This window comes from Scleropages formosus, chromosome 4 (assembly GCF_900964775.1).
Source record: "Scleropages formosus chromosome 4, fSclFor1.1, whole genome shotgun sequence".
Classification (NCBI taxonomy): Eukaryota; Metazoa; Chordata; class Actinopteri; order Osteoglossiformes; family Osteoglossidae; genus Scleropages; species Scleropages formosus.
This window is the reverse complement of record NC_041809.1, coordinates 21,085,660-21,107,177: the sequence shown is the minus strand read 5'-3', so window position 1 is coordinate 21,107,177 and position 21,518 is coordinate 21,085,660. Positions and strand designations below refer to the sequence as shown.

Here is a 21,518-nt window from a genome sequence, read left to right as displayed (position 1 = left end):
AACCAAACTAAGAAACACATTTTTTGATTCGTTAAACCAACAAAAGAGTACAGCACTAAAAAAAGGTGGGGGGGGAGAGATGGGACGGTACAGCTAAATGAAAATACACTTTCTTTACCATTATTTGGTACCATTGGTAACTTTTGTGGTCGGCAATCCACGCAGACGAGCGCGCGCTGCTAGTAACACCCGTGCAGGACTCGAGCGCGCGCTCACGTTAGTTCTTCTGTAGTTACGGCATTCTGGCGCATACTCTAGATGGACGAATTAGGGGAATTAATGAATTTATAGTCACTGAAACGAAAACCTCTCTTGTCGTTCGCTGCCTTTTACACCCTTAATTGCTAATTTTAACTAATACTTGCAGTTTCCTCGTGAAAACCCCCCCGTTTTAAGAGACACGAGGCGTTGCTGCAGTCGGACAGTAGCGACCTCTACTGGACAGGACGCCTCACTGCATTGTCTGCCGCTTTTCTCATTCACCGACAGTGCGCTCGAAAATTGCTTAGGGTTTGTGGAAATCAGCCTCTAAAAATCTATTAAAATAATCGACCGATTTAAATAATATTCTTCTGCAGTAATCCAAGACAAGAACCCATACAGAAGAGTCATTCCCTGAGATTTTACGTGGCCTACCGAGAAGTCTGTTGTACTGTAATGACCTACTGTCCTCACTCAAGTGTACGTTTGTAAAAATAATAAATGCATGAAACACCCAGCATAGTGCGTTAAACAGAATGAAACACATACATACATTTTATTTCTTCATTAAAAAATTGCCTTCAAACGGTTTCAAACATCTTGATATCTGCAGAGGCCTAATTCAACAGAACATTGGAATTAGAAGAGAGCTTAAAATCGTCACGCATGGGGCGTGCGGCTCGTATGTTACGGTCACATCGTGCATTCCTGCACAAATGTCGCAGCGGAAACAGATTTGTGCCGAAGTGTTGAAAGCCGAAGTGGAATTACTCCCGAATAACAAAATGTATAAGCCTCCGACACCCAGCTGAGTTCATAACCCAGGACCCCCCAGAGTGGCATCGGATCCCCACCGCAGTCCTGTACTAGACGTACGTTCGAGGGTCCCGCGTTCCACTTCCATCACTGCGGGGGAGCCACACACATCGGTTTTCAGAACCTGGAGAGCTGTTCACACCGTGAAACTGCAGGAGGAAGGTACTGCCTTGTGTGGGAGGGGCATAATAATTTCACATTTATTCATTTAGCTGATTCTTATCTCCAAATTGATACATCTATTCAGCTGTATCATACTACTGGAGCAATTTAGGGTAAGTACCTTGCTCCAGGGTCCTACAGCTGGAGGAGGGATTTGAACCAGCAACCTTTGGGTTCAAAGGCAGCAGCTCTAACCGTTACGCAAGCAGCTGATGCTAAGACCGCGTGAGCGGAGAACAGCGGGGACGAGACACAGGAGAACGTAACAAAGAGCACTTGTCTCGGAGCTGGCTGGATGGAGGTGCCTGCACTTCTGCTGTAAAATGTTGGTCCCCTCCCCCAAGTCCTCCGGATGTGACAAACTGCCCAACATCCTTGATGCACTAAGGTGGAGGCTGGGAAAAAATATCTAAACTGGAGCTCAGACCACCATGCAACATTGTGCTGCTCTGTCCATCCCACACTGGACAGTCCCCCTTCCGCAGTGTCACAACATACAGGACAGCGCACATCCAAACTGTACAACTGGTATTTATACACACTTCTCAGACTTTAAAATTTAAGAGGTATAGTGGTGTAAAAAAAAAAAAAGAAGCTCATCTCAGTTTACTCATGCGGATCTAAAAATGCAGTAAAATGACATTAAAAAAAAAAAAAACATTTTCCTTATTTAAGGAGCAATCAAAAGCCAAACACCCCAGCAACTTAATGTTTGCTTCTAAAAAAGTACATGTTAAAAACATTTATAAAATCAGAATATTCACCAATATTGTTCAGTATATACTTAGAAAATATTGCCTAAAAAGCTTTGAGATCTTCATTTGATATAAAAACAGACTACGTCTGGTCACCCCATATTTAGGTACGAATCCAGAAAAGGGGCGGTCCTTAAACGAGTGCACATTGGCCACGCGGTGTCTTCATCTTTCATAATCAAGGAAACTTCAGGCTGTCCCTCTCAGTTCAGTGCTGATGCTGTAAAGGTTCGGTTTCGGCTTTCTCGGCACCGCGCGCATCCACACCCACGTCACAGCTGGAGCTCTTCGTAACGGTCTTCGGAAAATTCGAGGCAGAGGAGGCTTATGTAGTTCAGAGATTAAAAATTATATCCGGAGCTCTGTTTATCTTACATACCAGTGTCCAGTTGGTTTCCCCCCCCCCTTCTTTCCTATCTCTGTAAACATTCTCTACATTTGACTTGGGTGGCATATTTAAGTTAACCTTCAATCATCGGGACGTGAACTTCTCAGTGAAGGTAGGAGGAGTGGTTCCAGGCTCTGTACCACGACCTGAAAGCAAGCAAACACACACGAGTCTCGTCACACTCCCCTTCCATCGCACAAACACGCTGCTGCTCGTTCTGGCGTCACCCTGCAGGCCTCGGTGTGGGGACCCTTTGTTAAACACCGCGGAGTGTTGGCATCGTGCTCTTCCTCCGTACTGCTACTTTTACGGAATGACGGTTTGAAAAGAAAGCTCCCCGACGACCGGATGTGTCAGAACGTGAAGTTAGCCGAGGCCGGCTGCTCTTACACGCTCGCTGGGGGAATGTATTTTAATATCGCGGTCCACCCCAGAAGTTCCCTCTGCAAATATATTAACCGAAGTGTTTAAAGGTGAGGGGGGTGCGGTGGCGCAGTGGCTTGGACCACAGTGCTGCTCAGGGGTGGGTCTGGGGTTCGAGTCTTGCTTGGGGTGCCTTGCGACGGACTGGCGTCCCGTCCTGAGTGTGTCCCCTCCCCCTCCGGCCCTACGCCCTGTGTTACCGGGTTAGGCTCCGGCTCCCCGCGACCCCGTATGAGACATGCGGTTCTGAAAATGTGTGTGTGTGTGTGTTTAAATGTCTTCCAATGGAAAAATTAACACTCGAGTTGAATATCAATTGTAGCAAATTCTGGGATGTCTGGTCACCCACGTGGGACTTATTGCAATGTGCCTCATGATCTTACATATTTATATTTCTTTTATTGTAGCCTTAGAGCCCTCACTATATGCATGTGGACATTTGCAACACCTTGCTGTACCGTCTCTACCCGTGCGTTGCTGTGACCCTGTGCTGTCAAATGAGAAAAATAAATAAAAAATGAGTGACTTTTTAATTTTTTGCGCTTTCTTACAAGCAGTTATAAAAGCATTTCTTGCATTCACATGCAGGAATGAGGCTTTGGGTAAAAAGCTGACTGTACATATGAAAAGCCTGCAGTTACCATGCTTTTCCTTCAGCCCCTGTTCAGTATGTACAGGCGCGGGGGGCGGGGGGTATTAAAGACCACTCACCCAGGGGCACTGAGGTGCGGGTTGACCCCCTGCGAGGTGACGGTGCTCGGGGGAGACCCACGACTGGGGCTGCTGGGAGAGGAGCTGGACGACACTGGAAGAACAACATTTGAGCGCCGCGTTAAGTCCTCGGGGCTTTGTTCACGTCGGGACAAAACCCAGAATGTAAGAAAAATATTTTCGCTACACAGGGCTGTTCTCATAATTTGGAAAAAATGGAAAACAGTTTTTTACCCTAAAATTTGCTCTGTATATAACCTTCATCTACAACAGCAAAACAGATTTAAAGGATCTTTACAATAGATTCCACCCCCCTCCCCCTCCCCCCACTGGGAAAAAAAAAAAAGTGATTTTAGAATCGTCTTGCTCCGTTTTATTCCTTGAAATTGTCCTCTTGCTGGAGGAATGTTCCGGCATCACTCACCCCCACTGGCTGTAGGTGGGCTGAAAGGCCTGGAGGTGGGAGCCTGTAAAGGGGTGAAGAACAGCGGGGAGATGGAGAGAACTGCAGCTTCTCATATTGCCAATGGTCAAGTTACACATTTTCAAAGATACATGCAAACATTTTTCAGTTCTTGCTCATAATTACATTTTCTTCACTTTCACATTTTTAAAAATGTCTCCCTCCAGCAGAGCGGGCAGCATCCATGATTACGTGGCCAGCTGATGAATGTCAGAGAAACGTTGCCAAATCAAACGGAAGTGTAGGACCAGGTTATTCGACTGTCTTGCACAGTGTTTGCAGGCTGCGTTTCATGTTTCGTGTTCCCGAGTGCGAGCGACGACAGACGCCACACGTTTATGGCACCAGCTGGTCAACGATGAAGGTTAAGGAGAAACACTGGAGACGACTATTTTTATGTTTAACTAGCTTTCGTTTGGGGGGTGTTGTGGCGCAGCGGGTTGGACCGGGTCCTGCTCTCCAGTGGGTCTGGGGTTCGAGTCCCGCTTGGGGTGTCTTGCGATGGACTGGCGTCCCGTCCTGGGTGTGTCCCCTCCCCCTCCGGCCCTACGCCCTGTGTTGCTGAGTTAGGCTCCAGCTCCCTGCGACCCCATATGGGACAAGCGGTTCAGACGGTGTGTTTGTGTGTGACGTGGTTTTCATTTTAATGTAGCTGAAAGCGAATAAAAACGTTACAGTGAAAAGTGTTACCTTTTATCTACCATAGCGGGGTCTGAGATTTTTAGAGAACATAAGCAGCGTTCCAAATTTATTCAACTTTATTGACCGGGACACAGCGAAAAAGGTGATTTTGGAGCTGGGAACAGAGTGAGAGAGTATAAGGAGAGCCTGAGTTCCTCTTGCGTTTCTACGCTGAGGGATCAGTGTCTTTTTCGACAACGTGTGTTGATGAGTCTAGATGGCGATGATTCGCACGGGCTCTCAACTCACCAGTCTGGAGCTGAAGCTGGGTGGCTTGATGGGCGATGTGGACACGGGGCAGAAGATCCTCTTCTCCTTTTGGCGCCGGTTACAGAACCAGACTCGGACCACTTCCTTCTCCATCGACAGCTGCTCCGAGATCAGCGTGATCTCTTCCGAGTTGGGTTTGGGGTTCTGGAAAACAAGGAGGAAAGCCATCGGTGTGGTGCGGAGGGACTCGAAAGTACAGTACTGGACGTTTTGAACGTGACCGCGAGCGCCGGCTCTCGGAAATAAGCACGGCTCTCCTTTCCAGATGTCGTTTCCCACTAAACTCCGTCGTTCCGCTGGAACGTGTACACGGAGAATTACTGCCCAGGTAGTAGCACTTCTTTCTTAAGAACTGTACAGCAAGTCCTGACACAGTAGCAAAACAGCGTAATAGTTTACGAACTGGACACGTGAGCAGAAGGTTACAGGTTCAGCCCCCTGAAGGGAAGCGCTCATGTACTGTATATATACACAGATGTGTGACTTTATAAATAATAGAGAAGCCTGAGAAATGAGAAGGGTTTACAAATATTTGGATTTTCAGTACAGAGAAGTTAACTTACATCCAGGAAGCGTTTTTCCAAAGTCATCTTGATATTTGTCTCTATGCTAGTCCTCTTCTTCCTCTTTCGACCGTACCCCTCTATAGGTGGGGGCAAGGTGGTAGCGCTGGCCATGGCGTCCGACGGCGAGTTCTCTGATGGAGAAGGGGTTCGACTTTAACGGCAACACGTTTTCATTGAAAAAAATGTGTGAATGCTGCAGATCTGGTGTCATGGCAAAACATTATATGCTTAAACGAATCCTAAATTAAGTATAGAAATATAAACAAATCAATCAAACTATTATATGAATTCATTCATTCATTCATTCATTCATTTCTAGTAAGCACTTATCACGATCAGGGTCACAGTGGTCTGGAGCCTATCCTGAAATCACTGGGTGCAAGGCTGGGGAAGTACTCCCTGGATGGAATGCAAGTCCAGGACAGGGCAGCCACACACAATCGTACACTAAGGAGAATTTAGCGATACCAATAAAACTGAACTGTATGTCTTTGGAGTGCGGGAGGAAACCAGAGTACCCGGAGGAAACCCACACAGACAGAGGGAGAACGTGCAAACTCCACACAGAATGAGCCAGATTTGGACCCGCAGCCAAGCACCCCAGGCACTATGATGGGACAGTGCTGCCAACACCGCCACTGTACCACCCAAATAATAATAATAATAATAATAATAATAATAATACAGTTATTTCATTCGCTCTTTTTTCCCAAAATGACTTACAATGTCAAGCTCTTTATAACTATTTACCCATTTATACAGCAGGGAAATTTTACTGGATCAATTTAGGGTAAGTATCTTGCTCAAGGGTACTACAGCTGGAGGTGGGATTCAAACCTGCATCATGTGGGTCCACGGACAGCAGCTCTATCCGCTACGCTACCACCACCATCATCATCATCATCATGACCACCACCAAAATCTTAATTATGCCAACAGCAGGCGTAAAAAGGGTTACCCTCAGTAACCCTAACACAGTGAGTAATAAAGTACTAACATCATCACTATGAGCTGTGTGCCAAGTGGGAGCAGTGAGCGCTTCAGCCCAGAGCTGCGCTGTAATTACTCAGTACGGACAGCAGGTGGCGCGGTACCGTAGGTGGCGCTGTGGAACGGGGAAGCCGGAGCCCCAGATCAAAGGAAAAACACCTCCCGAAGTTAGCAACAGAAGCCATAAATCTTTCAGTTTTTTTTTTTTTTTTTTGTATAATTATGTAATGATCAGCGTAAATTACGTTGTTACAGAAGCAGTACAAATATTTGCCCTTCAAATGGTATCTCTGCGTGTTTTAAGAACAGCGAACTCTCCAAAGTCGGAAAAGAAATTCTTTTAATTAGGGTTATTTGCTCAGCTTTGAAAATGCAAATATGCAGCCCTTTATCTGTTAAAACTTTGCGTATGTTTTGAAGCGTTGTTTCTCGGCGCTCGGAGTTACATGACTTGCGTGACTCGCTGCGGAACCCCTGAAAAGCAGGAAAACAAAGTGTGTGTGTGTGTGTGTGTGTGTGTGTGTGTGTGTGTGTGTGTGTGTGCACTACCTGCATCGCTCAGCCACTTCTCCAGCAGCGGCTTCAGTTTGCACATGTTCTTAAAGCTGAGGTTCAGTGCTTCGAAGCGGGAGATGGTGGTCTGGCTGAAGTCGTTGCCGTAGAGCTTGCCCATGGCCAGACCCACGTCGCCCTGTGAAGGCACGGTGACGCCGCGGTGAAGCTCGGCGCCACGCTGACCCCCCACCCCCCCGCACGGGTCCAGGGCTCTCGGACGCAAGGGCGTCGACGACGCGGTACCTGCGTGAAGCCCAGCTTGATGCGCCTCTGCTTGAAGGCCTTAGCGAAGAGCTCCAGCTCTTCCAGGTCATTAGGCTCTTCCTGCTGCGAGGGGGGCATGTGTTTGGGCACCTGCAGGTGGGGCATCTCCAGGTGCCCATCCAGAGAAGAGCCGGTCAGGCCTGTTCGACTCATTGCCTGCATTGCAGAGACCAAACACAAGAAAGCAGATCATCATCATCATCATCATCATCATCATCATTATTACGGTCATTTAGCCGACAGCTTTGCTCAAGGCACTTTTTTGTATAACCAAGACGCTGCAAGTGCCGTGTTATGTTACGTTTGAGCCCCGTGAAACATCGCGGAGCCCAGAGCCCCCGAAAGGGATCAGACGCAAGCGTGGGGAGAACCTGCAACCTCCACACACACTGGTCCAGATTCAAAGCCGGAGCCCAGGAGCTGCGCGTTGCCGGCGCTACCCGCTGCACCGCCCTGCCTCCCAACGTGCACCGCGTTCGGATCTCGCTTCCGGAGCTCCTTACAGGGGGCGCTTGACAAACCTGGAGCGTGAATGCGCTTCTCCTGGGGAAGGGGGTCCCCTACCTGGGGCGTGATGGCGACTCCGGGCTGGTGCTGCACGTGCGCCGACTGGGACTGCGGCGGCAGCGACAGCAGGTTTTGCTGCAACAGGGCTAAAGCAGAAATGGTGCAATATTGACAATGAATGCAAACCCTGGAGGACTTGTTGGAAGATTTTTTTTTTCCCCCCCTCAGCAAAAACTTGTTAGAGCAACCAAAAGATTATTCATAACAGCTGCCCATGATTGAAATGACTTGCATTTTAACATTCAGATTACTTTATTCCTTTGCCTAGATCACTAATTCACAGTTTAAAAATACACACTTATTGTGCTTTGAGGAAACTCCAAAGGTGTCCGTTGAACAAAAGGAAAAAGAGCAGGATCGAGCTAAACGTTCACAATACTTCCTTGCGTCAACATAAAACAATATGTTTTTCTGTTAGAGGTGAAGGTTATACTGGTTTTTTTTTTAGCAGGTTTGCTTGTTTGCACTGTGCGCGTCGAGGTGGACGTGAGCGCTTGCCTTGGTGTCCCGTCTGCGTCTGAGAGAGGAGGAAGGACGACGAGGGCGGGAGGTGTGAGCCAGGAACCAGGACCAGCTGCTGTAGGGGGAGCAGGTGGGGCAGGTCCTGGGGAACACGAGCCAAGGGCAAGGTGAGCATTCAAACCTATTTGTTATCAAGCGGGCCACATTTCTGCCAGCGTAAAGGTAAACAACCTAAAAATGACACGACCGGTTGGCTTATTGGATGGCATGGTGGTGCAGCGGGTAACGTTGCAACATCACAGCACCCAGGTTGTTGGGGCGTAGGTTCGGGTCCAGATCAATCAGAGTTTGCATGAGCTCCTTGTGTCTGCTTGGGTTTCCTCCGTGTGCTCTGGTTTCCTCCCGCAGTCCAAAGACATGCGGTTCGGATGAACTGGCCGCTCTAATTTGCCCACGGTGTGGGAATGGGTGCGTGTCTGGCTATCCATGCAGAGTGTACCCTCCCCACTGATTGTGGCCTAGGCTCCTGACCAGGACAAGTGGCCACGAGTCGACGGCCTACTTTCAAAAGAGCAACCAGGACAATATGTGCTCGTATCGCTCTTAATACGAAAGCCAGCGCTTGCTGTAGACCTGAGAACATATTGAGGAAACGCTTTTGAAAGATCGCTGTATGCTTCAGTCCTCGACAGGCTTCCCGCAGCCGCTTTGTCTCGGGCCGCAAGGGAATGTCGGCGGAGCAGGCGAAGGCCGTACCCCCGTGCAAATCGAGGACCCTTGCGTCAGGTGACATGTCTTTGAGTTTGGGGAGCTTGGGGAGTCGCCGATCTCTTCGGTTTTAATCTGAAAGAAGAGGGAAAAGTCACTTTCCTCCTTTAAGGATCTAGATCTGCCCTCAGATGACATGGCACTGTGGGCAAACGTTTACATTTAATCATTTTTTTTCTCCAAAACGACATGCATCTCATAGAAAACACACACTTTCAGAACCGCTTGTCCCATACGGGGTTGCGGGGAGGCAGAGCCTAACACAGGGCGCAAGGCTGGAGGGGGAGGGGACACACCCAGGACGGGACGCCAGTCCATCGCAAGGCACCCCAAGCGGGACTCGAACCCCAGACCCACTGGAGAGCAGGACCGTGGTCCAACCCACTGCGTCACCGCGCCCCCTTCATAGAAAATACAATGAGTATATTACATTACGAGAAAGAGACATAGATGCAGACGTGTGATTCTTAAGTACAGTTGGTTTCTTTCCACTATATGAGCCAATGTTCATCGCACGAGTAGATGTATAAAACTTCATCCGAAACAAAGACGCACTGCCTTGCAGGCTAGTGTCTGTTGTTGGAAGGTGGCACTTGGGGCTGGTACATAAACAGGGGCAGCGACGGGGACCAGCGGTCACCTTTCTCCTCCGTTGAGCCGCTCATTAAAGTGTTCCTACGCTCTCTCTCTCTTACTGGTTAGACCAGATGGGAGCTTCAGCAAACAGATCCCATACCCCCTCCCCTTCCCGGGCCCCTCCAGTCTGGCAACAACGTATGCAAATGATGCGTCGTGCAGCGCAGGTGGTTCCACGGGCCACTCGGAGATCCGCGCCCGTTGACCCGAACCCTCCGCTGCCGAGGTGACCCTAGCTCTTCCTCTACACGGCGGCGATAAAGAGAACATCCTGTGTGCTCAACTGTGCCGCAAAGGTTTTATTCATACGCCGTTCTACCAGTGCATCTTTAAATGTGCATGTCTATTAAATGTGTATGTCTATCCTCAGCCCAGTTTCAGATGAGGCCTTTATTTTTCATTTGTGAAATAATTATGGGGAGCCACAATCTCTAGAACAATCTCCAAACCCTCCATCCCCGATGTCCAGCAAAAGACTCAGCTCGTGACGGTATCTTGCACTTACTTGTCTTGGGAAGTTGAGGTCATGTTGTTCACTGTCTGTGAAATTTAAAAAAAAAAAAAAAACAAACAAAAAGAAAACAAAATGTAAGTTCCTTGGAAATGGCTGTTCCAAAGCCTAACCCTCCCAGTACCACGGAAGACCGATGGGCGCTTGGCTGGAGAGTTTTAACATCTCGTGTCCAGGGTAATTCTGTTAATTTGAATTCCAAATGGGAGCACTGGGAGTCAGCAGGAGGCCCTGAGACAGCTTGGCCACAGTATGGAAATTTTATGCCCTCCGAAGCCAAACTTCCAGTATGGAAATCACAAGGCTATGCAAATTGTGGTCGAGACCCGTCTCCATGGCAACACGCATTAGTTCTCGTATTTAAAAGTTTGTGGGTCGAGGGAAGACGGGTACATCGGGAGGCACGTTGACTGGAGGACCAAAGATAAGATGCAGGTCTTCCGTTTGTCTGCATATCCATGGTCTCCACAGGTACGGCAGCACGGAGGTTAAAAGCCCCAGACCTAGAAAATTCGGCGTTGGCTTAAACCCACTCGTCCACTCATCAAAACGTCGTAACTCGTCAGCGCTCGCGACTAATCAGAAAGGTTTCAGTAAAAATGAACAGCTCTGCAAATTTTAAAATTAATTTTACGTGAGCCGCTTGGGATACAGTTCGCTCTTAGAATAACCAGAATCCACCTCTAAAGATCAGCAAACTATATTATGTGTTTGTAAAAGGGAGGGAAGGAAATGCCGCCTCTGCCCCTGAAACCCACTTCGCTCCACGCTCGATAATATGCATACAACGAGTGCATTTGAACAGACTTGGAGTGTCTCAGCCCTGTCTGCTGGTTTTACAGCTGTTGATACCACTTCCTTACATCATATTGCAAAAAAAATCATTCGAGTTCGAGAAATTAGTTCTCCGAGCAACCCACACACCAAGGTGACTTACACTGCTCATCCACACATCAGTGGAACACACTCTCCCTGTTACTCACACACTATGGGGGAACCTGCACAGCACGTCTTTGGACTGTGGGAGGAAACCAGAGCACCCGGAGGAAACTGACCCACATCCTCTGGGACCACCCAGGTGCTGCGAGACAGCAGCACTTCTCGCTGTGCCACCATGCCGCCCTCATCCCAAAAGAAATGTTAACAGCGAAAGCATTCCTCTTTAAGTTTCCGGCGTTTTCTTCATTATCTATCTGTTGTGAATGATAGCGCACCATTAAACATGTTCTGCATTTTTACTGTGCGCAGATTCGAGGCTCCAGTTCCGTAGATGGTGATCGCAACGAGCGACGCAAAAGCCGGTCGCTTTTCCACCCACGACAAGCTCGTACATCAGCAAGAACTTGTGCAATAAAAATGATGAATAAACAAATAAAAGGGTTCCGTATTAAATAATTCCCAAGTTCTCTGGAAACAATGAGGAACATCTGCAATCACACACACACACACTTTCCAAACCGCTTGTCCCAAACGGGGTCACGGGGAGCCAGAGCCTAACCTGGCAACACAGGGCGTAAGGCTGGAGGGGGAGGGGACGCACCCAGGACGGGACGCCAGTCCATCGCAAGGCACCCCCAAGCGGGACTCGAACCCCAGACCCACCAGAGAGCAGGACCCGGTCCAACCCACTGCGCCACCACGCCCCCTCATCTGCAATCACTTTCCAGTCAAAGTGCTTACTGGTACAAGTGAAAGAGCTTGAAATAAATTCAGAGCTCGACGTGCTGGGATTTGCGGTGGCATAAAACCGTGGTAAAATTGCACAAAACCTGACTTGGAGTCGTGCAAACCGGCAGCGAGGAGGAGGCTCGGAGCGGGGCGCCGCTCCTGGGCCGCCGCTCCTGGGCCACGTGCTGCAACTCATCCGGCATTAGGAGGACTTGACGTTTCCCACGATGCCCGGCGCGCCGGGTGGCCTTAACCGTTGCGCGACACCCGCCGAACCTGTCATTGCGCAGCGACCCCGAGAGCGCGATCCGGACGCTGACCATTGAGGAGGAACACCGGCGATCTCGGCCAAAGGAGTATCGGTTCTTACTTCTCGAGCTGCTTAACCAGTTCGCAAAAAAGAAGTTGAAGCTAACTGCCTGCCCGACGGGTAAAATGCTGACTTTGAGAGGTTTAAGGTTTGAAAAACAAAGTCGGGAGGGGGAAAACAAAAAAAAGGGACATTTGTGGAAGCACAATCGCGAAACCACAGGCTGCGCGGAGCTTTTCGCGTCCAAGTTCCGCTTTTGGCCGGTTGTTCCGGACAGAGCCCGGCTCTGCACGTCTGCCTGTGGCTCGGGGCTACGCCGGCTCCCTGCGCCACCTCGAACGCATCCCGATAGACGGCCCAACGGCACTCCGGTGCGACTCCGGCCTCTCAGACGGGTGGGGGCGGCTGCTACTGTAGCGGCTAGAGCTGCCGCCTTTGGACCTAAGCTTTGCAGGTTTGAATCCCACCTCCAGCTGTGTAGTAGTACCCTTGAGCAAGGTACTTGCCCTGAACTGCTCCAGTAAAAGTTACCCAGCTGTGCAAATGGGTACATTTACATTTATTCATTTAGCGGAGGCTTTTCTCCAAAAGCGACGTGCATCGGAGCAAAAATACAAGAGAAGGAGACACGTCTGCAGACGCGTGATCCTTAAGTAAACCTAGTTTATTTTCAACTTGATTCACCGATGAGGTGCATAAAATGCAGGATAGACGAATCCTGATCACCTTCCTACCATTTTTTTTTCCCTTTTTTTAAAGTTACACAAACATTTACAAGCAATACAGGAGTAGCGGCTGAGTAAAGGCTTATCTGGGCACGACCATAAAGTTACGGTGCATGAACATTTGCACCATACGCGAGCTGGAGAGGTCATGGGCGAAGTGAGTCTGGAAAAGGCGAGTTTTCCGACCCTTAAGTAAATAATCAAGTGGCTTGACATTGTACGTCACTTCGTAGAAGAGCGTCAGCTAAATGTGTAAATATTCAGAATAGGCTGCGGCACGAAACGCAACCCTAGAGCTTCCATACGAAAATATGCACACCGAAAAAGCTATCTGCAAGTTCTGGATGGGAACTCCGTTAAATCTCTCATTATCACGCAAAATGATGGACCGAACCTTGACAGCTCAGCAAATTCAAGCACTTTCATAGTGATTCTTCATCCGTTGACATGTGCGAGGAGATGTCCTGTCTAAACAGTCTTGGCACAAAGACGCTAGATGGCCAAAGCTGTCCAAGCTGCTCTTGTTGCATTAATGAACATTAACAGTGTAAATAGAGCTTCAAACCAAAGCAAACAACACTGGAGTATTTCTAATAACAGCCTGGAATAAACAGGTAACTTTTTTAATAGTAACAGAAAAAAATGCTGGGAAAAAGTCCTCGGCTGTGAGCGTAACAAAATTAAAAAAAAACTATCCAAAAATCCAGATACCATCCTCACCGACAGAGAGATGATAATTCTTTGACATAAAGAAGAAAAGCTCCCATTTATAAGCACCCTGCTATTAAAAAGCACGTTGGAGGATAGAAGCTATGTCCTCACTCTCTACTTTAAATGAATGAAACATTTTCACCGAGACCGACTCCTCATATCTGTTTCTTGCAGCATTGAGCGTCTGTCCGTCCATCCATCCATCCATCCATCCATCCATCCATAACCACTAGAACAATGCGGGCTCACGGTAACACCAAAAGTTCAAGTAAAACTCTTACCTGTTTGTTCACTGTGGGACTCCGTCTGCTCCACCGGCTCCCGGCTCATATTAATATCTGTAATAATAAAAAGCTGATTTTACTAAAGAGCACAACTTTATGCCGAAAGCAGGCAATCCATTGCAGCATTAACAGTGAAATGATCTTGAGGTTATTCTAATGCAGCCCACTTTCAAATTTGCTCCCACACTGCACTGCTGCTATAATATTCATAAGTTACAGGATGTCCCCATTCAGTGCCGACCAGTCTCCCTTCACCGCTCAATGATTTCAGGCAAACGTCCTTTTCAGCTCAGACTTAGTTCCTTCATCTTGACGCTTTACTCCGAAAAGCTACAATCCCATAAATCTGATTTAATTTGACATACCTATCAGGAATACGATGTATATAACTTTTTTAAAAACCAAAAAATATCTCACAATGCACAAAATACTCAAAAAAGAAAAAAAAGAAAAATCACATCACCTTTATCATATGGCTTCCCCACTAAATAATTACATTTGAACTTCCCTTATTTCAAGAATTGTTGTCAGTTACTGCAAAATAAAGTCCCTTATTCAAATGCACCCAAAATACACTTTGATGCAACTAATTTTGCTAACTGGGTTGATGCAGGAAGATGGCATTTCTATCATCTCACTGTTAGGGAGGCAATTTGCATGAGCACCCCTGAACAGCCTATCCCATCTCAGTCTTTTTGCATAAAAAAACACAAAGGCTCAACTTCAAAATTATTTATTTGCATAGCACACTCCCTAACCCAGGATGACAAACTTGCCTTACATTTTTTATACATTACTGATTTTAGAGCTGGATGCTTATGGAAGCAATTTAAATTAATCAACTGCGCTACAAAGTTCAACTCTACTGGTCCCCTGTTCATTTGAATCCTGGCTGCTTTTCCATTGTTTCCTCTCGAACCCGCGCCGCCGCCACCCACAATCAGATAATGCTGTTAAAGTACACAACTGCTTTCGCGCTCCTGCGGATTCTCATGAAAGATACAGCGTTAACGCAACGTTAAACTTTTCCGCGGCCCTATCCATACGCACCGAATTTAACTCGGGTTCCGTTGACTTTCCTGGCTTCTGCAGAAGGACCAACCTGCAGTAATCGCTTCTCGTTGGCCGTCACGCTGGATCCAGGAGGAAAGAAGTATACTTTTTTTGTTTTTAAATTAAAGAATACATAACAAGTTCACATTTGTTATTCTAACAAATTTTCTGTTAAACGAAATATAGAACTAAGCAAATGTTTGAACTAAAAATTAAAAACAAATCCCTATTAAAACCCAGTGAACCCTTAAAAGTAGTGAACTCCATGACTTAAAAACCACCGACTTTCTAGATTGTATTTTAATACCATTGCATTATATGATTTTAGGGGTCGGGTGTTCATAGTCCTGCGTGTGCCTTTGCCCAGGGTAATGCGACGGCGCTAAGGGTTCGATTCCATAACACAGAGCTTAACAGAGGTCAAAGTACTACTCAATCCTTCTTGAGCAACTGTTCACGTTGAACAGACAAACATGATCCATTTCGTTAAAATATCAACAAAACAGTAAACAAACCCCTGTGCCGTACTCTCACCTTGTTCTCTAACCCCAACGAAAGGAACGCAGATTTTAAACATTATTTTATTTCACAGCAATGGAATCTGAAACAAAGATTTCCAATATAATGTTAAATATAACGGTATTTCGCAGTTGATTTGCGGTTACCATATCTACGAGTAAGAGTTTATGCGGATTCGGAGAGTCCGGAATATGGCCGGCTGGTGCGTGAAGTCTCGGCTCAAACGTAAGCTAGAGGTTGTAATGTGCCGTTGGACTTGAAGTTCCACATCTGTCTTGTGTTTTGTGGTGCACCTGGCTGTGTGCCACCTCTAATGCAAAACACGTTACATTTGCATAGTGAGTAACAACACAGCGGCAAGGTGGGCTCATAATGATGACTCTCGAGGACAACAGCACCGAATGGGCTACATATTTGCATAGGTGTCAAGAACATTGGATTAAAGCTCGGTTTCCTAATGTCCGAACAGAATAACTGCGCTCATATTAAAATCCTGAATAAATTGGACATAATTGGATATTTTACCCTCTGAAAATATGAGCCGAAACGTACGATGTGTATTCCAGCACTTCGTGCTCCCGGTGTATGACTCTTCCCTTGCAGGAATTAAATAATTGGGTCATTATTCATTTTATTTCCATTGCTTACTGTTATTTGGCACACTTTCCACTACAATTGTTTATTATATGAAAGCTGCCTTTAAATTAATTTTCTTTGGGGGGGGAAAAAAAAAAAAAAAAAAAAAAATCCACCAGACTGAATCTCTGCTTCATCCCATCCCAGGTGTGAGACAGCAGCAGCAGGAGCCACTATAACACTAGAACCACCCTTTGAAATAGCAGTTGGGCTCATGAAATGACCATTAGTGTCCATGACACATTAAATGTCATTCAGTGCTATGAAAGGTTATCATCAGCAGAAACTTTCCATACCCAACAGAATACACTAAAAGCCAGACATTATACCGTGGTTCTTAAGATCAGCTTCTATCATTATTTCATATAATGTGTAATGAGTTAAAAAGTATACTGTATATAGGAACCCCTTCGGGTAAAAGCTGGGAGTGTAGCGGTTAGAGCTACATCCCTTGGGTCCATACATCTTATGTGTGTACAGACATGTATTTACACTGCTGCTTCAGAGTATGTGAACCCTATATAGATGGACATTATTCTCGCATAAAAGTACCTAGTTGCAAAACTGGGGAAAACGTAGGCAGCTTAACATTTTAAACTACTTCGAAGAAAAGCGTGAGCTAAATGTAAAAACTGGAGAACATTCTTGCACGACATTTGGTTCTAGAAGATGAGCAAGCCAGACTTATAACTCCAAAAAGCGACCAAGATCCCACGGTAACGGCTGTGGACGCAAGGTTGTGTAGCACTTGAGGACATTTGTTTGTAACCTAAGCGTTGCTCTTTCAAACCCCACTCCTACCACGGTAACCTTCAACAAGGAACTTGGTGCGAACAGCTCCGGTAAATATACAAGGTGTACCAATGAGTGAAACGCTGAAGGGAACTTGGAATAAAAGTGTTTCTCAACAAAATGAGGATGATGAATGAAAAGAACTCATCTGTGATATTGGATGTTACCGTGGTCATCTTGGTCATCAGTCCCTCGAAGAGTTTCTAGGACCATGCGAAGGTTGCACCGTAAGACACCCGGAGCCTAGAAATCTGAGGCTTCTGTGTAACTTGGTGGTTGATATCCTTGTTTTCTACAAGGACAGGATTCTACAGAAACATCCCACAACCCCTGAGGCTTCTGTACACAAAGAGAACTTCCCGGTTTCCCTTTGCGAGTCCTTCCTACGCCAATGTCAAGGCAGCACTTTGCAGTGGTAAATCAAAACGCCTTTTCCAATTGCCACAGAAACATGGAAATGATTAACAAGCAAAGGCTCGAAGATCCTGAAGACTGTGATGGGTCCTGATGATCAGTATCCTGACCAGCTTCCGAAACCCTCTGCTGGTTACCTTGTTCAGCACTACTTCGGAGCCCCATCACAACTATTAATCTTTGTTCTGCAGACACCTTTCCTAAGGTGACTTATAATGTCAGAATAATAATGTAATGTCAGCTGTTTACACTTTTATAGAGCAGAGCATCATCACTGCACCTATTGAGGATGAGTGCCTCAATCAAGGCGCTACAGCAGGAGTGGGATTCGAACCAGCATCCTTCGGATTGTAACACTACAGCCCTGTACGCTACAGGACCTGCTACACATTACCAACAGACTTTATTCTCACTTAGTTATGTTTCTACCATGAACTAGATGAATGAAGGTCCAGTGAACACTGGAGTGGCACCACCGCGTTGCCTTTTGCCCCACCGCACCCTCCACCATGTCACTCATCACCCTTCAGTCCGCTCGCATTTAATTATATTTGTCTCTTCCTTCTCGTTAACTTCCTTTTTATGTTTGATTACTTTGTGTGCGTATCTATGTACACATAGTGCCGCTTTAAAGTATGCAAACCCTACAGAGTTGGTCATTATTCTTGCATAAAATACTAAAATAAACTTATAAAACATACTGTAAATGTGAAATGTTGAAATAAACTTAATAAATGAATAAATGATTATGATTTGCACACCTGATTCTACTTACTTGCTTGGTGTAACTACTGCAGCTTGGGGTTCACTTATTTCTGCACCTGCACTACTTCTGTTTTTCTACGACACGCACGATTTCCTCTGAATGAACACATGGAATTGGTCGTTAGACACCACCCATGTTAGGTGAGAAAGGGTTAAGTTGTTTAATGAGAAGCACTAAGTGACACAAGAGGTTTACATACCTCCATGCACCAGTCAGTGTGTGTTGCTGCAGCTGAAGTGAACTTCTCCCTGTGATTAATAAGGTTTCATTCATTCATTCATGTGAAATGAGGCAGTGTGAGGTTCCCTGACGCTTTACATTGGTAAGCAGCCACAGGGACTAAGAGTGATAGAGGCTTTGAACAGAATAAAACAACTGAAATACCAAAGTATCAAGTAGCTGAATGGGAGGAAGATCAGCAGTGCAAAGCTGCTTCAGATTTACCATGAAAAACTCAAGGCTCTGGGGTGGGGTGGCACAGTGGGTTGGACCAGGTCCTGCTCTCTGGTGGGTCTGGGGTTCAAGTGCCGCTTGGGGTGCCTTGCGATGGCCTGGCATCCTGTCCTGGGTGTGTCCCTTTGGTCTTTCGCCCTGTGTTGCCAGGTTAGGCTCCGGCTCAGCGCGACCCCGTATAGGACAAGCAGTTTCAGATGATGTGTGAACTCAAGGCTTTCATTGTGCCAAAAGGAAGCTCTACTAAATATTAATGTGTGGGGACTGAATACTTATGCAAGCAGCTTTTCTTCCCAGTGTTATTTATTTTTTTTAAATCTTTTGACAAATCATTTACATCAGCTTTGGAAATAAACTATTAGAACACTTTGATTTACAATAAAAAAAATACTTCTTGGAAGAATATGTGTATTTCTCTTTTTAAATCCAGAAAATGGCGCTAACTTTCAAGGGACTTGAATACTTTTGCAAGGCACTGTAACTTGAGAAATAAGCACAAGTGAGTCTGAAAACCCACAGCGAGAGTACTTAATCAGCCTTTTTGTCCAAATGTTTAACTCTTCTCCTTCGCACGGAAACACGGCCGCACTCCGTACTTGCCCCTATTCGGTTAAATACCACATGCCCGCTGTGCGACCGAGGATGGATGGATGAGACGGCCACTTGCCGACAAATCGAGTTGCAACCGTGCTTCTAAATATGACTACAGCGCACCTTCTGACAAACCTTTGTAAGTGAAAAAAATTCAATAAATATTAAGAATTTTGACAAATGATAATCTTTACCCCGTAAGTACTTCTAATATTTTAGATCCCAGTATTTTGTGTATATGAGGGTTGCAGTAGTGCAGCGGGTTTGGCCTGTGCCTGGTCTCCGGTGGGTCTGGGGTCGAGTCCTGCTTGGGGTGCCTTGTGACGGACTGGCATCCCATCCTGGGTGTGGCCCCTCCCCCTTCAGTCTTGTGCCCTGTGTTGCCGGGTTAAGCTCCTGCGACCCCGTCTGGGACAAGCGGTTTCGGACTCTGTGTGTGTGCGCGTGCGTGCATTTATGTATAACCCCTCTTGAGTACAACTTAATATTTGTGGATCCTGGTTTTTACGTACAACTCCGTAACATTTTTGCGGTCACTGCCAATACCTGTCAGCCTGGTGGCCAAATGCACATCTGACAGCCCGGTGGGTCAGCAACGGGAATTTGGTGCACATCAGTCCCTCTTAGGTAAACATGTAGAAGGCAAATTTTTTTAGAAAGCGGTAATCCTGTTTCTATGAAATATTAATCTCGTTAAAATGAATGGAATGCTATGAGTGGTGTGACAACTTGTCGGGTACTTTGTACACCAAGACTGAGCAGTTCTTTTTCCACTGGGTACCTTGGAAGACGACATAAGGGGCGCTTCAAGTCGCCTCTCACAGCTCAGTGGCGCCCTCTGCTGGAGAGGAAGTCGGGCTGGTGGCGCTTTGGGCAGCAACCACTAGAGGGCAGCAACGTGGAAAAAGCATTCGTCATGTTTTTAAAAGTCAACACACATAAAAGGAATAATACTGATTTAACCTGAGGCACTGCAATGTATTTCACAAATAATCCTCACTAATTGTTATTACGAGTGCACCGCCAACGTACCTCAGACGTTACACCCTTTTTGCAAACGACAGCTGTACGGATATAAAGAAATACACGAGCAGTAGAACGTAACGCCTTTGTGCTCATCGATTTGCGGAGCAAAAGCGACAGCAATAAGCTGAGAGGAGGAGAATAGAGAAAAAGGCTTGTGCACAAAGAGCCACGTCCCGATGAAGAGGCAATGACCCTAACCCAGAAAGGATATGTGTGCGTGGGCTGCACAGGAAGCGAGCGGAGCGGAGCGCGCAGGACTAAACACACAGCTGCACTGCTGCAGCGTTCGGCGGCTTGTCGAAACGGCACCCGGAACAAAGGCGCCGTTTTCCAGCCGAACTTGAAAACGTGTTTTCGCGTTCCGAGGCAGGCGACTCCCTCAATTGTTCCCAGGTTGAGAGCGAGTGAAAGACAGAGCACACAAAGCACTGCAGTGCAAAAGGAGGAGGCCTTTATTCTGCCCATTCCGGGCTGACAAGACACTGATGTATTTACAAACCACTTCATATTTCTGAAATTAACTAATCACATTTACCCAAACTATTTTTTTTAATACAAAAATATTTTTTTTCACTTGTTATTCAGCATCAAAACTCAGATGCATTAAGGCACTTAGCATTACCACAAAAATTGTTTCGCCCAGATGAGTTTTTGGCAAGTAGAAATACAAAAAAAAAAAAAAAAAAGCTAAAGAAATGTCATTGTATAAATAAAAATCGAACAAATCAGATGTGTACAAGTGAACCGTTTCACTAAACTGAAGTGCACGGGGTACAGAAACCTAACCTCGCCAAGGGGCGGGTGGGTGTGTGTGGGCAGGAGGTGAGGGAAGAGGAAAGATGTTAAACAGCTTACACTCACTGGGATACCATTTATATGTATTAGTGGTTCTGCCTGAGGATTTTTTCCATTTAGAATCTGCGAGAGCATTGCTAACATGTGCTTAACACAGCAGTAATAATACACTCCACAAGAATCTATTCAGAGCTCATCCTGGCACCGAAAAAAAAGCTTAAAGGGCGTCCTGATCAGCTTCAAAGTTGTTGAAAAATATACGGAGCCCAATTCTACATCCATAATACGTAACACGGAGAGCTTTTTTGCTTCACAGACATTAATACCAGCCTTGCTGTAAACACAACGTTACGTTCCACAGATTCGAGTAGAGAAACTCCAAGCTTCTTAACGGATCCGTAAGACTTGACCGGTGGAACAACATGATTCCGAAGACTAGCTGCAGCTATTATTATGGCATAAGACCGAGTGTCCACAGCCCCGAACACCACCTTGCGGCCATGTAGGAAGCTTCACTTTGTCAGCGTGTCACATCACATCCAGCTTAGCCTACGAGAAGTTCCCCTCTGTCAAGGAGAGCAGCAGC

The 21,518-nt window shown here is 46.5% G+C and overlaps 1 protein-coding gene across 3 annotated transcripts; it reads right to left on the bottom strand.

Annotated features, from left to right (window-relative positions):
• Positions 1 to 2,064: 2,064 nt before the first annotated feature.
• Positions 2,065 to 14,461, bottom strand: pou2f3 (POU class 2 homeobox 3). 3 transcript variants are annotated; one of them, XM_018755188.2, is made up of 13 exons: positions 14,351 to 14,461; positions 13,885 to 13,941; positions 10,184 to 10,218; positions 9,031 to 9,117; positions 8,311 to 8,416; positions 7,810 to 7,898; positions 7,225 to 7,401; positions 6,976 to 7,117; positions 5,434 to 5,567; positions 4,850 to 5,014; positions 3,881 to 3,923; positions 3,457 to 3,550; positions 2,065 to 2,468 (listed from the first exon to the last, which is right to left on the bottom strand). In XM_018755188.2, exons 2-13 carry the CDS (start codon positions 13,931 to 13,933, stop codon positions 2,426 to 2,428), a joined length of 1,164 nt encoding a protein of 387 aa, XP_018610704.2. In that variant the 5' UTR covers positions 13,934 to 13,941; positions 14,351 to 14,461; the 3' UTR covers positions 2,065 to 2,425. The 3 variants fall into 3 exon arrangements, with proteins under 3 accessions (XP_018610704.2, XP_018610705.2, XP_018610706.2); XM_018755189.2 differs by lacking the exon at positions 14,351 to 14,461 and having other exon boundaries at positions 13,885 to 13,981; XM_018755190.2 differs by lacking the exons at positions 13,885 to 13,941; positions 14,351 to 14,461 and adding an exon at positions 13,613 to 13,731.
• Positions 14,462 to 21,518: the final 7,057 nt, after the last annotated feature.